The 13,960-nt window shown below is 39.8% G+C and overlaps 1 protein-coding gene across 7 annotated transcripts in view; it reads right to left on the reverse strand.

The window, feature by feature from the left end:
• Mast4 (microtubule associated serine/threonine kinase family member 4) overlaps positions 1–13,960 on the reverse strand; it is a 560,147-nt gene that overhangs the window by 396,723 nt on the left and 149,464 nt on the right. For all 7 annotated transcript variants that reach the window (XM_074077368.1, XM_074077366.1, XM_074077365.1 and 4 more), the window contains exon 2: positions 600–753. In XM_074077368.1, the coding sequence (XP_073933469.1) occupies positions 600–753 (154 nt within the window). The remainder of the gene's footprint in view (positions 1–599; positions 754–13,960) is intronic.

The following is a 13,960-nucleotide window of genomic DNA, read 5'->3' on the forward strand; positions in this document are numbered from 1 at the left end:
TTACAAAGACTAGCAAAACCATAGGTTGGTAAAGAGGCAGAGCAATTGGTTTGCTCATCTATTATTGGTGGGAATATAAAATGATACACTTTTAGAAAATAGCTTAAGAGTTTGTTACAAACACTTATTACTAATGCACAGAACAACATAGACATATTTATAAAATATACTGATCAAAGAAGCCAAACACAAAAGAGTACATACTGTATGATTCCATTACTATAAAACTCTTAAGATTAATCTAATACACAGTGACAGACAGCAGATCTATGGCTGCCTTGGAGCCCAGATTGGGGGTGTGATGAACAAGACGGGCAGAGGGAACATTTTATGTTTTGATCATGGTGGTTTTTATACCAATGTATAAATTTGCCCAAGCACATGCAAAACGGGGAGAGGTCATCATATATAAGCCATATTTCATTAGTGTTTACTAATAAAATCCTCAATTTAACTGCTTTCTGGATCACATGAGGTTTTACCAAATGGTCTGCAGGCCAGTTTTCACACATGGATATTTTGTCACATACACATTCACACATTAGGGACCATGGAAGAGAAACACAATTCCCTCTCTGATCCAAGCCTCCTAGACTCACCGGTCAGGGCTCCTCCTAGGCTCCCTCTCCGAAGCTGCTTTCCATCCTCACTGAGCTGTCTCTTACACTTCAGTGACCTTCCAGGGCCAGAAGCCACATCTGGGTTGCTGCACTTCCGAAATGGCAAGGGAGGCGGGGACAAAATGTGGTCAAGCTGCAGAGAGAAGGACAGTGGCATCACTTTCTAGGGACACTCAGTGCAACCCAGGGCAGAAGACCAACCACTCCCACTCTCTTCCATCTTCTCTAAACCACTTTCTTCCAACCCTGGTTTTCACTTGGTTACTTTAGAGAATTCCGGATTTCATTGTGTCCATCTGAGAGACAGCCTCTCTTGCTGCAAAATCTCAAAACAGGGTTCTGAATGCAGGTCACAACACATCAGTGGGTCATGAAATCAAGTTTAGTAGATTGGGACCAATTTTTTAAATGTAATAGGATAGAAATTATTGGAGTCTAACAAAGAAAGGGAAGGTATTGCTTCATGAACCTTTTGACTGAGTTATCCATGTATATGTGTATATTCTCGGTCCCTATAGCATTGTCATTCTGTGAGCCATAGTCCCACTCCACCCCCAAAATTGACGAACGTTGATCTCCTGAAAAGCAGGAGATCACTTTATTTGGTCACAAAAGAAAACTCAGATTGCACACAAATATACGTACAGGAGAGAAATTTCTAAGCACCATAGCCTTTAATGGAAATCAATACACCCCTACATCACTTTATAGCGTTTAAAAAGAAAACCTGTCACAAGAAGCAGTGAAACCAAAATCACTTCAGCAGATACCTTTCTACAAAAGAATCCTTGTATCACATCATCTATTCCACTTTCATAAAAAAGCCTTTTATTCTTGAAGAGTGTCATGCCTTCTAAATGTTCACCTTCAAGTAAGTACAAATGAATTTATATATGCATATCCAGATAGTTAAGGACAAAAACATTCATATGTACAGATCACTACTAAGGACAAAAAAAAAAAAGAATATTCAGATATTCACAGAAATTTCAACTGTTACCAAAGCATACCAACTATGTAGAAGTTTAAAAGCAGAAGAGACTTGGGCAACACTATTCAAAGCCAGGCATTTTAAAGAATATTTCACTGAAACTCGTTCTGTTTTTATAGTGATCACTCGGTTATACCTGGCTGAATTTTTTTCATAGTTAAGACTAACGTGGATTTACTTATAGAAAGAAGAAATTCAGGAACTAGGTCGGCCGTTTGTCTATGTACTGCAGCATATTCCAAATCATTGCACAAAAAGAAACTTGACCACTCCTCTGATAGCCCCTCCCAAGTTGGTTGGGATAGAACCTTCATTGGCTCTGCTGAGACAAAATGTTAACTTTTTCCCAAGTTCAACTGTATTCATTAGTAACAGGCACCAGCTGGGCTTCAAGCACTTTTCAAACAGCATCTCAGACTCCTGGCCAGTCAGTACTTTCCTGTTTTTCATCATAGTCGGTATTTGAGTAAGAGGCCCTTGAAGAACTGGCAGTCCACCTGCTCCAGGATCAAAGCCAGATCAGGAGGGGCAAGGGGTTCCAGTGTGCGCTTGTAAAAGAAACAATCCTTTCAACAAGAGGTTGTGCTTATCAGAAGGTATCTGCTGAGGCTGCTGCTCATTAAATCCGTGTCTACTGAGGAGGGCCCACAAGAACGGATTTCTGTCTAGCCTCAGACATTTTGTCCTGAAGTCTATGCACAATGACTTGTACCCAGGGAAACCTGAACAATTACACAATCGCTACTAGAAAATGCAGAACCCAATATATGGTCCATCTGTAGTCAGAACATCACACAATTTAGATGTTACTTTTGCCTCCCTCTTGGCTCCATTTTATTTCCCTACCCCATTTTTTTCCTGCCAATATTTTTTTACTTCAAAAAATATCAGAAGAAAATTCACAACTATGAAAAAGTAGAGTAATATTACAATGAGTACCCATATTCCATCTGCCAGAAGTGAACACCAGCCTTTAATGCCACACTGCCTTGCTCTCTCACCCTCTCTCCATGAACACACACACACACACTCACACACACATAGTGTCAGCTGCATACACTGCATACATTTTGGAACTTTGGCCCTAAATATGTTAGCATGCCTCTGCTAAGAACATGGATAATACTTAAATTTGCCTACCCTGTAATCTACATATTCTTGTAAGATGTCTCAAATCTTTGGTGATCAAAGTAAAGTATCAGTACTAGGAAAAATATATAATGAGGTTATATCATGTAGACTTCACAGTAATAAACTGCTCTTTTCCACTTCAAGGAAAACTTGCAGCCACAAGGTGGCAGTGTGCCACAGCCATACAACAAGAGGTCCTCCTAAATGGTTGACCACCCCTCAAACCAATCAAGCAACTTAGGGCCCATTCTACTTACTTATTTTCTCTTAATTACTAGTGGCAACTGCATGAAACACAAATATTTATTGTTTAAGGTTCATCAGCTTCCACTGCTTATTTTTCACTCAGCATGCAGAATTCCAATTAATTACCCTGGGGAAGATGGTTATATCACAAATTAACAAAGGGTGAAAAAATAAGTAGAAGAAAGGAGGTAATTACTAAGGAGGAATTATGTGATCTCCTTACATATTTTCAACAAAGTCATAAAAGACATAAAACAAATATAGAAGAATGAGAAGGAAATCAAAGAGAAAGTATAAGAAAAAGAAAAGCTTTTCCATCACAGGTGTATAGCCACAAGCTGTTAGTTCATAAGCCAAGGTTTTTAATCAGAATCACAACCCCAAGAGGGGAGCATTATTTTAAATCCAGGAAAACTAAGGCAGAAAACTGAGGCTACAAATGTCTCACACACACAGTATAAGTAGAAAAACGTGCAAGTGTAAGGAAATGCTCCCATTTCCTTCTTCATATCAACATTTCTTCCATCTTCACACTCCCAACAGGGCTTTCTCTGAACAGATCATTTTTCCAAATTTGCTGTGTTGTCAGTGGCTTTAATATTCCTTTTACAATTAGTCAAAGTTTCTCAAAATGGTCCACTGCAGCCCTGCAATTTATTTTCCATTTTTTGTCCTGATTCAAACACTCATGATCCCTTTAAAAACACTTCATCACACCCTGGAGCTTACGATACATACCAAACATGTCACTGTAGACATTGCCTGTAACTGATTTCAGTTTAATCTTTTCAAACTTTTCCAGACTCTCAAAGTCTTCACATTATAAGGAATTTAACTGAAGACAGAGGTCAGCTTGAAACTCTCCCTGGTGCACAAGGGCATGAAAGCTGGGTTTGCTCCACTTGCTTCAAACACTTGCAATGCCCTCCCGAAGCATACAGCTGAATCAGAGAGAGCCAGATCGCAGTCCTCATCACCTCGCATGCTGCTAGTCACAAAGTATCCTGGGTTGAAACATGCTCTCCAAAAATATGTCCTTATTTCATTCATCAATAGCAAATATTGATGCCTGGTGAGTGGGTTTGTCCCAGACATCCTACATTAATTTTCACACACTCCAAGAACAGCCAGAGGATAGTGTGAAGAGGTTCACTTGTACATTTTTTGAGCTTAGAAGACAGACAGCACTACCTGTGCACAAAAGGTGTAAAACCAAGATAAATGTGATGCAGTTTTGGGGAAATTTTTCCAAAATTATCAGTCCTGTAGAAATGCTAATCATACATAATTCATGAAGTAGACTTCTTTTTCTAAAATTTTATTAGCATATCCTAATTGTATGAAGAGGTTTCATTGTGGTATTTCCATATACATATATAATGTACTTATATCCAAGTTATCACCTTTTACTCTTTCTTATCCCTCCTCTCCCCCTTTTAAAATGATTTTAGCATGTATATAAAGTACTGTCATCATATTTACCCTCTCTTGTTGCCTTCCAACTTCCTGTTAGCAAACAGTCCCCCTGTTTTACATTCCTGTCATTCCTTGTCTTGTTTTAAGGTTTAGAAAGAAAATGTGATATTTATCTTTCTCAGTCTGGCTTATTTTCCTGAGAACATTTCCATCCATTTTCCTGCAAACAACATAATTTCATTGTTTGTGACTGAGTAATATTTCCTTGTGTACACATACCACATTTTATCTATTCATTGGTGGATGGCCACCTAAGCTGATTCCATAGTTTGGCTACTGTGAACAGTGCTGCTATAAACATGGGTGTGCAGGTGCCTCTACTGTATCCTGACTTACGTTCCTTCAGACACATGCCCAAGAGTGGTACAGCAGGATCCTATGGTAGTTCTAGTTTTAGCTTCTTGAGGAACCTCCATAATGATTTTCACAGTGGCTGCACTAATTTACATTGCCACCAACACTGTGTAAGTGTTCCTTTATCTCTGCATCCTCACAGCATTTACTGTTTGTTTTCTTGATGATTGCCATTCTGACAGGGGTGAGATGGAATCTCAGTGTAGTTTTGACTCTCATTTCCTGTATAGCTAAGAATGTTGAACATTTCTTCATATATTTATCAGCAATTTATTAGCCATTTGTACTTCTTCTGAGAACTGTTGGATCTCAACTAAGAGTTCCACATCTCTATTTCCTATATTTGCCATCTCCATCTATTTTTTTTTTGTTTTGCTGTTTTATAAACTGTTGGGCTGAGAAAAATAGAAGAATCTACTAGGATTACACATGGCTTCTGTTATCAATGAAGGTGAATAAATGATTTACAAGGCTGCATCTAATTTTTAGTGTTTCAGCCATCATCACTACCACCACTGTCTCCAAACACATACCTATGGTTTTTTTCTATGACTGTGTTCCCAAGAAACACCCTTCATGCACCTCTAAAAGGCATATTATAAATTGTCCATGAACATTCAGCCTTCTTAACTACTTCCTCCAACCTAATCCCCAAACACTGTCATGCCAAGCACATGAGTCCTCCAACTCATAGTTTCTAAATATTAACAATGATCAGACGAATAGAAAGATTTTTTTCAGTCTCAGTGAATGCAACTCCTTCCTTCCAGCTACTCACATCCCAAGCCTTAAGTTAAGCTTAAGTTCTTTTCTCATTCCATGTCCTATTAGCAGGTCCTGTAGCGCAACCTCCAAAGTACCTCTAAGAATCCAATCATTTACCATTTCTCCTGCTACCATCTTGTCCCTGCTTTGGCAATCTCTCATGCAATGACCTCCTAACAGGTTCTCTGCTTCCATCTGGTCTCAGGACAGCAGCCAGTGATCCGTCTAAAATCTAAGCCCAAAGCCCCCACTCTTCTGCTGGAGTCCTCCCATGGCTTCTCCACCCAAAATAAACCTATGTCTAGAAGTGGCCAACAAGGTCCAACCCCCTGACTGCTCCCAACACTGAGCACTCCTCTAGATGCAATACAGTCTTTTGCCAAGCCTCAGGTGCCTCAAGTATCTTCCCACACAGGACCTTTTATTAGTGCCTTTCTCTTCATCACTCTTTCATCTATCTCTTTCATCACTCTAGATATCAGCTACTGTGCCCCCTTCATCTCTGGGTCTCTAGTCAAATGCCACTCTTTCCAGGAGGCCCTCTGTAGCTACCTATGTAAAACAGCACACTCAGCACTTTACTCCCGTGCAGTTTTCCTCATAGCCTTTACTGCACGTGACATGAGATCTTTTGTACTTGTTTCTGGCCACTCCTCCTCTACTAAAATGTAAGTCACATGAAATTATGCAAAAGTCTGTTTTGCCCACTGCTGCATTCCTATAACAGTGCCCACTACCTAAAAACTCACCCTGTAAATATTTGAGGAAAGAACAAATGAATTGCAAATCTCTGGTATTTAGTTAAAATACAACAGTAGTATAAAACACAGAACACATGCCATAGAGTTTTATTGTTGACAAATAGAAATTGTATTTAATGTTACTCAAGGTGAAATGCTAAAATGACTCTCTAGCACTTTGACAAAATTGAGCACATCGCGTATGGAAAGACCCTTAGGTTATAACAAATGTCATTTTTTTCAAAGAATCCTTTTTATAATACCAATATGCTAATTTTTGAATGGGCTACCTCTAAAGGTGATTCCTAAATAATGAATTATTTGACCTTTTAAATGTATCCCTACTAGCATACTTGCATGTGTCTATCAATCCAAGCTCTTCCTGGTCCCATTCTTCTTTTCTATAATTCTACATTCATTCTAAAGATGTGACACATGCATTTTAAAGACCCATCCAGAGTGGATGTGCCCTAAGGCCAAAGTTCATTAGTTCAAAGGATCACCAATCACTAATGTCATCTGCATACATAATGGGGCCTCACTGGTAAAGTCTTTTTTTTATGCTTAAAAAAATAGGAGGAGAGAAAAAGAGACTAACTAGTAACACAGGTTATGAAGACATTGTTCAATTATTCTGTTTCTTGATATTAAATATTCTAAGATAGAAGGTAACACACACGCACAGGAAATTAATGTGAGTCAACTCCCTGTATAGCTATCCTTATCTCAACCAGCAAAAACCCTTGTTCCTTCCTATTATGGCTTATACTCTCTCTACAACAAAATTAGAAGTAAGGGCAAAATAGTTTCTGCTGGGTATTGAGGGGGTTGGGGGGAGAAGGAGGGGGTTGAGTGGGTGGCAAGGGAGGGGGTGGAGGCAGGGGGGAGAAATGACCCAAGCCTTGTATGCACATATGAATAATAAAAAAAAATTCTAAGAAGCCAAAGATATGAATTATAAAACTGCATAGACTATGCTTGTAATCCTAATTAAGTGTTCACTATCTCTCTCCCAACCCTGTCACCCAACAAAGATTCAAATTGGACGCCTGAAATGACTCTACAATAGTTCAAAAGCGGATTTTATTTACTTTAAAAATACAATAAGTATCTTAAAATTTGATAGAACAGTCTTCTATAGTTAAGACAGTCATTACTGTATTTATACTAATTCCATAGTGATTAGGAGCTAACACTTACTGCCCTCAATAAGATATATAACTCTTTCTGAGCCTATTTCTTCATCTGCAAAATGTTAGTAACAATAGCATCTATTTCCTGAGGTGGCTGAGGATTAGTAGAGGTCATATATGGAAAGCACTTTACACAATACCTGGCACATGGTAAAAGTACAACACATGTTCTTGGTGGGTATTATCACCATATAGGAAGTCACCTCTTTCATTAGTTAGGTAAACATCTCTACAGTACCTCGTCATAAGTGGTTTGCAAGGAAATTGAGTTAATTGCAATTTTACTGAGGTTGTTGTTTTTTTATTTTTATAACTAAAGTGAAAATTTGGTTGTAACTGTACATTGTTACTCCAGGCCAAATCCTGCATTCTGGAGCCCAGAATTCCTGATCCTTAGAGCATCAAAATTCACCATTACCCAATGGCATGGGTGTCTTCAGCCACATTTGCACATGAAGTGGAGGAGAATACAGTGATGAGAAGGCTTGACCTCATTTGAATAGTCAGGGACAGAGCCCAATGCCAGGCCCTGGCAAACTACTTCTGTCTGAAGCACAGAGGTGAGAGGTGATGAGGATGCAGAGGGATGAGGCAGTGAAAGGGCTGCCATGCAGGCACTCAATCACCAAAAATATTGTGCTGTCATTGTCCTCCTAGGCTCAGTCCAGTCTCATTTCTCCTAGCCTGCTGACTGGCAAAGCCATTTGGAGTGGCACCTCTCAGACACTCTTACCTCTGCTCTACACTACTCAAGGGACTTCTTACTGTTAGCACTTCCTGAGGAATACACACGCCCTTCCCTGGCATCCAAAAATGACTCTTGGCTTAACCTAGGCTACAGAAAGAGTGACAGACTTGACCACATTGTACTGGGCCCTTTAGTTGACTTGCTGACATTCATTTTGAATCACACTATCCACAGCACACACTTCCACTTAATGACACTGTAAGAAATAAATCCAGCCTCTCTGTTCAATCAACAGGTTTTCTTTTGTTCTTTCACTCATTCATTTGTTTTTTGAGACAAGAGCCTCACTATGTAGCCCAGGCTGGCCTTGAACTTAAGATCCTCTGCCTCCTGAGTACTAGGACTACAGGTATGCACCACCACTCTTGGCTTATTAAGCAGCTTTATGCCAAGTTTTACTCTGGGAACAACAGTGGGCAAAACAGCAATAAACAGAACAGATCCCGCCTGCCAGGAGCTTCATTCAAGTTGGAATGCAAATATGCTTTTCAGCTCCCTGTACTAGAACCAGTGCTTCTGCTTCTGGGCTGTGGTCTGGTTTACCCTGGAAACCCCACGAACCACATAAGTAGTCATGTTTCTCTACCAGTCCCTAGAAAACCACAAAGGCCCGCAGCCTCCACCAGCAGCTGAGACTTGTGCTACCTCCAATCTAGACTTTGTGGATCTATCCTCACTAATCTTAGTAATGACTTTATTTATCCTCTACACCAGTTCTCAGCATGTGCTGATTTCTACCCTCTCACTCTACCATAGGGAACACTGGAGAAGTCTGGAGCCATTTTCAGTCATCACAACTGGGGGAAGGTATGCTGGTAGGTACTGACTCAAGGCAGTACAATACCCTACTATGAATAGGACAGTCCTCCACAGCAAAGAGGTACCTCACCCCAAATGTCAGTCACGCCCCTGGACAGGATTCCTGCTCTGTGCTCACTTTCCTTCTTCTCTGTCTTCACCTATTTTTAAGTTATTCACCATGATGGGTTATGTGTTATTGTAGGTCATCTTAAACCTTTTGAGAACAAGAAAGTTGTTCACATCAATAACATTTGGTAAGCAAACAATTTCTTGAGCATCATTAATTTATGCAATTTAACCATGTAGTGAAATTCACTTTCTTAATGACTATCTATATTTTGAGAAATAATTCATCAATGGAATGTATTTAAACTGCAAGATGACTAGATAACATGATTTTCTACCTTTGATTTTTTTTTAATGTGCCTTGTTTGTTTTTTGAGACAGAGTCTTACTATGTAGTTCAGGCTGGCCTAGAAGTCTGTGATCCTTCTGCCTCCACTTCCCCAATGCTAGGATTATAGGCATGAGAGACTATAATAACAAACTTCAATAAGCAATATGAAATGTATTTCAGAAACATCCTAAAATACATATAATATCTAAATACAATGGCATTCACCTAAACAGAGCTATACTGCCAGTTTCATTGCTTAAGAGAATTGATTTTCTTTCTTCCCTTCCCAGAGAAATATGTAAATTAGCACTTTGATAAAACACTGTCTCACTTTTGTCTGTCAACTCAGAGAAAGTCAATTCCTTTGCTCATGAACAACAACACGCACACACACACACACATACCCCACAAACTATCAACCACCAGCAATAGAATATTATCATAGCCCAAGGACAGAGTTCTATGCAGCAAGCATTTAATTTCAACTGACTATAGTATATCCACTAAGTAATAAATTCAACAGCTGATAGATGTGAAAAAATAGAGCTAACGTATTTTAGTTTTTTAAAACAGGGCATTTATGTGAACAGTGTTTAGACTATGACTCATTTCCCAAAGTTTGGTGTAGGAGCAATGACCGTGGAAACAGGGACAATACTAATTTAACTTTGCATATGTATCACCTGTTTTCCTGTCACTTTAATATTCTAGTGTTTCCTGACCTTTATTGAGGGATCTAATCTACGCCTGAAGTTGTTTACTTATCTGAAGTCATTAAATTCCCCTGATGCCATCCTGTCCCCATCAGCAATGTAACTGAAGATTCTGACTGTGGTTAACAAGCAGGAAGAGACTACATTTCCTGCCAGTTATCTTCTTTCTGTCCAAAGTCAGAGCAAAAAGTTCCAAAACACCACCACAAAACCTGACATTGTATGCCCACTTCCCCTTCTCACACACACAGTAGACCCCCAGTGAGGTAGTATTGTTATTTCCATTTTTACCAATGAGGAAACAGATGCTGAAAGATTAATCACTCAAAGTTTACAGCTCAGTATGAGGTACCACAGGATCAAGTCTGTGAACCCTAACTCCAGAGCCCATGTTCCTTCCATTGTTCCAAACCTTCTCCTAGGTGAACCCAGAAAACTAACCTTAACTTCCTCTTACATCTCCAGACTGGGCAGAAGCTCCCCAAAAAAGGCTGGCTTCTTAGATTCTGGTGTCCACAATCCAAACCCAATTTAATCTTAGTTGGTGGCCTACACAAGTGGTTTCCTTAAGTCAGAATGACAAAATTATACAATATGAGCCACACAAAGAAACTAAAATTCATCTACAGTCTAATTTCCTGGTTTTACTTGAAGATTGAGCCCCAGACAATTAAGCTGCTCAGATTTACAAAGATAGTTGATGCATGAACCCAGACCAGCACCCAAATTTCTGGATCTACAGCCCTGACTACCACTGTGCTCCCTCACTCATTTTGCTTCCTAAGCCCTGAAATATTTCTCACCCTACTATAAGTGGCTTGGATGATTCCTAGTGGCTTTGTATTCATACATCTCTATTAACCCAGAGGTGTTCTACAAAGGTTTTTTAGCCAAATGTCTATTATGGATTAGATAATGTGCTGAGGGCTGAAGACAGTCATCTTCCTTAGGGCACTTCTGAGTTCCATGGACACAAAACCACAACCATAAAATAACATGGGAAATGTCAGGATGGAGTTAGGTACATAGGAAAGACAATAGGACTGTAAGTAGAGCTGTGATCTAGTTAATTTCTTTCCCTTACTTGATTCTAATTTACTCATAGACATTATGGTCGGTCAGCTACCTAGGAGCCAGTCCAGGAAAGGCATAGAGTGGTATCTAAACCCCTGTTAACTGTCATTCTGATTAAGGCTTTCTAAAGCCATCTACCATGTTCTAAGGAGTAAGAGAGACAGAGCAGAGACTCTCCCACACCATCAGCAGCACAAGAGCTTTCAAGGTCCTAAATGTCTAACTTTCTTCAGGCAACAACTGTTCCACCAAGAGCTGGGTGCCTCACATCGCATCCTATTTCCTAAAGAGACCAGAAAACATGGTGGAGAGGAAAGCAGTGGCTTGAAGCAAGCTTCTAGCCAGGACTACACTCTACCGGTATCAGCCTTAGAAAAGTGAATAAGTTTTAATTTCATCTATAAAATAAGGATAATTTTACCTTTCTCACAGGATTCTTGTGGCTCACTATAACTCTCCTAGCAAAATAGTACCTAAAAGGCACTCAAATGTTGATCTTTTTCTTCCCTCAGCACTCTTTCTTAGCTGCTTTGCTCCTTTTGTCATACCATAAAGCAAAATAATCAATCCTTGGAACTTTTGTTCCATAACAGTCATCAGAGCTAAAAATAAACTTTATATGAGTTTCTAGGAAAAACCTCCAAATAAACTCCTCTTGTAAAACAACATCTAAGCACTTTAGTTGGGTGGACTCTATAAATTAATATTAATTTCTGGATTTCACATTAAGAAGATGGTTTCTATGAACAAGTCAGCAATGGACTGAAGTTACAGGCTGATCTCTGACCACAGTGGCAAAATAAATGTTCTTAAGAATCATGAACCCACTGGGGAACACTGTACACAGAAACAGAAATGTCACAACAAAGCCCCTGTACAACTATTATATGAAAACATTAAAGAGATAAAGATAATAATGAAAAAAAGTGCAAAAAAGAATCATGGGCCCCAGTTCTCAGCAGTTTAGGGGCCTTACCTGGTTAAAATAGAAATAGTTAAGAAAGATGCAGAAAGATAACTATTGAGGAACTGGCAAATGTTACGAGTGGAGTGTGGAAAGGGTCTGGTTGGTGGGATGAGAACTGATTGTAATAGCCTGCCTTCCTAAAGGGGTAGGGGAGGGTAATACCAGAGAATGAAAAGGGACTGGAGAAGAAAGAGAAACAAAGCACTAATAAGGAAGAAAGAAAGAGAAGAGAGTGATGAAACAAGACAGACTCAGGAAATAAAAAGGATGTCCTGCTTGCTCCTAGCTCTCTGTCTTTAACTTAAAAGGTTAACGCCAAATCCCCTAAAGCCACATCTTATGGCAGCTTGGACCCGCAGCTGCGTCTGTCATAGAACCAAAGACCAAACCTCTCTTAGCAAAAATAATGCATAATAAATATATTTTAGTAAATAATGTTGCTTGTAAAATAGTATTCATCATGAATATATTTATTACGAAATACATAATTACAAATATCTCCCATAATAATAAATTTTAAAATTCCAAGACTTTGAGTCAGCAGCTTCCCAACTCCTCACCAGGTCTAGCTCACCCCTGATTTCTATCTAATCAGGTTCCCATTCTGCTGTTCACCTCATTTCCCTGGCCAAGTCTTCACCTCCCAATTGCTAGTGTCCCTTCTCTATACCCTCAGAACTTGAAGTCTGGGGGCTGCCTTGTGCCCAGGGTCTTTTGTTTATTTGTTTTTTGAGACAGAGTCTCCTTATGTAACTCAGGTTGGCCTCACACTCACTATGTAGCCTGGATTGGCCTCGGACCCATGATGCTCCTGCCTCAGCCTCTGGAGTGCTGGAATTACAGGTGTAGGATTTCTGGGCATACCTGGCTTTATGTACAGGGTGTTGCACTGGCTTCCTTTGCTTCTGAAGCATAGACTACTGGGGGCCTGACCACAACACAGTTCCTGGCTTTGGTGCCACTGATTCAGCCAACACACTAGAGACACACCCTGGACTTTAGGACTTGTTATAGAACTCTGGGTTCTATATCAGGAAAGTTGATACTGCAGCTTTCCCTTGTGCAGTTCACACCATCCCAGAGGTGAACCTCACATCACCCTTCACCACCTGGACTCCCAGTCCTGAAGAGTCAGGTCAAATCTAACTAACCACCCCCCGAGGGAACATGATGTAGACAATAAGACAGAAGGAGAAACTGACAGAGAGACATATAAGAAGAGAGGGAACAGGAAGGAAACAGAAGGAAAAGGAGAGAGGAGAGCAATTAAAAGTTGTGCAGATGCTAAGAAGGTGAATGCACCTGAACTTGTCTTCATGTTCTGCTGTTCACTTGGGTTATGAGCATGCAAGTGACCTGACTATACTAGCTTCTGAAATCCTGATTCGCTGACCAACTATTACACAAACTTCCTAATATACATTTATTTTTCACACACAAAAAAAATGGTCTGGCTCCAAACAGGACTGACTCTGTCAGGAAAAACAAACAAAAAAATTTAAAAATTCTTCTCTAGGTTCCAAGGGCATGGGCAAATCGAGATGTTCCTGGCACCCACATGTAATCAGGACAGAAAAGGATTTTGCCTTTAGGCACAGGTTTATGACTCTACTGTAAGAAGTACTCACCAGAGTCACAGTCTGGTAAAAACAGAAAATAATTCACTGTCAAAAGCCCCTGGAGTCCTCCAGGCAGGCCCTAAGGATGGGATAGAGTTGCATAAGCAAGACCAATGTGGCAGCAG

The sequence above is a fragment of the Castor canadensis genome, chromosome 6 (assembly GCF_047511655.1).
Source record: "Castor canadensis chromosome 6, mCasCan1.hap1v2, whole genome shotgun sequence".
NCBI classification, from domain to species: domain Eukaryota; kingdom Metazoa; phylum Chordata; class Mammalia; order Rodentia; family Castoridae; genus Castor; species Castor canadensis.